The 2,551-nt window shown below is 36.4% G+C and overlaps 1 protein-coding gene across 1 annotated transcript in view; it reads left to right on the top strand.

Moving 5' to 3' along the window:
* The window catches only part of LOC107463211 (cellulose synthase A catalytic subunit 1 [UDP-forming]), a 6,384-nt gene extending 4,550 nt beyond the window's left edge, over nucleotides 1–1,834 (top strand). Inside the window, exons 13-15 of the mRNA XM_052253430.1 lie at nucleotides 7–86; nucleotides 219–569; nucleotides 963–1,834. Coding sequence (XP_052109390.1) covers nucleotides 7–86; nucleotides 219–569; nucleotides 963–1,547 — 1,016 coding nt within the window. The 3' untranslated portion in view covers nucleotides 1,548–1,834. The remainder of the gene's footprint in view (nucleotides 1–6; nucleotides 87–218; nucleotides 570–962) is intronic.
* Nucleotides 1,835–2,551: the final 717 nt, after the last annotated feature.

Here is a 2,551-nt window from a genome sequence, read left to right as displayed (position 1 = left end):
CATCGACCAACCCTGCAACTCTTCTTAAGGAAGCAATCCATGTTATCAGCTGTGGTTATGAAGACAAAACAGAATGGGGCAAAGAGGTAAGCATGTGTATTTATCATTGTGCTCATGATTCCTGTTCACCACTTAAACGGTATAAAGAAATCTGATGTATGAGATTAATCAATTATTCATTTGGTTTCCTAAATGAAACTCTTTTCTTACTTAACCAGATTGGATGGATCTATGGTTCTGTGACTGAAGATATTTTGACCGGGTTTAAGATGCATGCACGTGGTTGGATTTCCATTTATTGCATGCCACCTCGCCCGGCATTCAAGGGTTCAGCTCCTATCAATCTTTCTGATCGTCTTAACCAGGTGCTTCGGTGGGCCTTGGGTTCAATTGAGATCTTTCTAAGTAGGCATTGTCCCTTGTGGTATGGGTACAATGGGAGGTTGAAGCCTCTTCAGAGATTCGCTTATATTAACACTATCGTCTACCCTCTTACCTCAATTCCACTGCTTGCATACTGTACCCTTCCAGCATTTTGTCTTCTCACCAATAAATTTATCATTCCTGAGGTAAATCATTTCATCTATCCCAATTCTTGTGGGTAATTTTTATGAGTAAACTACTATTTTAACCATCATAAGAATGATTCAGTGGCAAAGTGGCTGCTCAAAAATTGATCTGTATCCTGTGATACTTGAAAGACTAAAATGGTTTACCACTATTTTGGCTTCCAAGTCATTAGTTTTTTGACAAAATGGTCTACCCTTTAGGGTGGATTTGTTAAGCAAAACCATCTTTTCAGGACCACAAGATAATTATCAATCTTTGAGGGATCATTTTGTCTGCAAACTAATATTTTGTGGTCTAAAATGTTGTGTGTACTCAATATGTTAGTGTGCAGATAAGCTTCTCTATAGTCCTGGTCTCCTGGAGGTCTAATAAGTTTGGTAAATTCTGTGCAGATAAGCAACTTCGCCAGCATGTGGTTTATCCTCCTTTTCGTCTCCATTTTCGCTACTTCAATCCTCGAGCTTAGGTGGAGTGGGGTCAGCATAGAAGACTGGTGGAGGAACGAACAGTTCTGGGTCATCGGTGGCACATCAGCACATCTTTTTGCAGTGTTCCAAGGTCTTCTCAAGGTGCTAGCTGGAATTGATACAAACTTCACCGTCACGTCAAAGGCCTCAGATGACGACGGGGAGTTTGCTGAGCTTTATGTGTTCAAATGGACGTCGCTCCTCATCCCACCGACAACAGTGCTCATTGTGAATTTAGTAGGGATAGTTGCCGGTGTGTCGTACGCCATAAACAGTGGCTACCAATCTTGGGGTCCATTGTTTGGAAAACTCTTCTTTGCCATTTGGGTCATTGCACATCTATATCCATTCTTGAAGGGTCTTTTGGGAAGGCAAAACAGAACACCAACCATTGTTATTGTTTGGTCTATTCTTCTTGCTTCTATATTCTCGTTGCTTTGGGTCAGAATTGATCCTTTCACCAATGGCTCCAACAAATCATCCTCTGGTCAATGTGGCATAGACTGTTAAGGTTAAATTTTGGGGATTATTTTTTGTATAATGTATTAAGGTTTCACCCCCTTTTGATCTCCTCGTGTTTGGAGAAACTCTAGAGTTCCAAGTGTTTGTATATATTGCAAGAACATAAGTCCATTTAAGGTTGTCTTGGAGGGTTGTCCCCTTCATGTATCGTTCGTTTATTTTTTTAAACCTTATTTGGTCCTTGTAAGAATAGGTTATGTTAAGATGTACTCGTGTCATGTACTTTGAACACACAATATAAATTATATTTATGTCAAGTAATTTAATTCAAGCAATCTAGCTTTGTTTTGGTTCCGTCTAGAAATCCTTTTTTACAAACTGCCAATTTTGAAGATAATTTTGGTATGAATTTATAATCCAAAGTCGGGTCTCAAATTGAACACAGACATTACAAACCTCCAATATGTATTTGATTGTCTTCCTTTCTAGGATCCATTATCACTCACTTCCCAAATAAGCTTAGCTTGCTAATCTCTGAACGATTCAAAAGACAAATTTCTGTTACTTAGAAACCATTAAATTGAAATTTGATAAGAAAGTAGTGAGAATCAGCTCACACTTGAATAGAATATTTGATTCCATAATTATCGAATCATAAAAAATTTTATCCCATTGATTAAAGAATATAAAATATTGCTACAACTGGATAATAGAGAGAATAACACTGCATAATCAAAGTTGGGTATCAATTTTCTGCACAAAATCGATTCGATATTTTCGAAAATCTTTATCTTAATCCTGATTAAAGGGGGATACATTGATAATAAGATTCTTACCAATAGGCAATAACTTTATTCAGATTTCAAAAATAGGCAAAAGCACCAAAGCAAAAGCTTGATAATGACAATATGTATAACTGTTACTAGCATAGTGATCATGACAATTATATTTGTAATATGACCAATTCTCTAGTGTTTTTTATTTGATACTTAACTTTGTCTAACTTATAAATTTTAAATATTTAAAAATTTATTAAATTTCTATTTTTAACA

The sequence above is a fragment of the Arachis duranensis genome, chromosome 8 (assembly GCF_000817695.3).
Source record: "Arachis duranensis cultivar V14167 chromosome 8, aradu.V14167.gnm2.J7QH, whole genome shotgun sequence".
Classification (NCBI taxonomy): Eukaryota; Viridiplantae; Streptophyta; class Magnoliopsida; order Fabales; family Fabaceae; genus Arachis; species Arachis duranensis.
The sequence above is the reverse complement of the archived record's forward strand: the minus strand, read 5'-3'. Positions and strand labels throughout refer to the sequence as shown.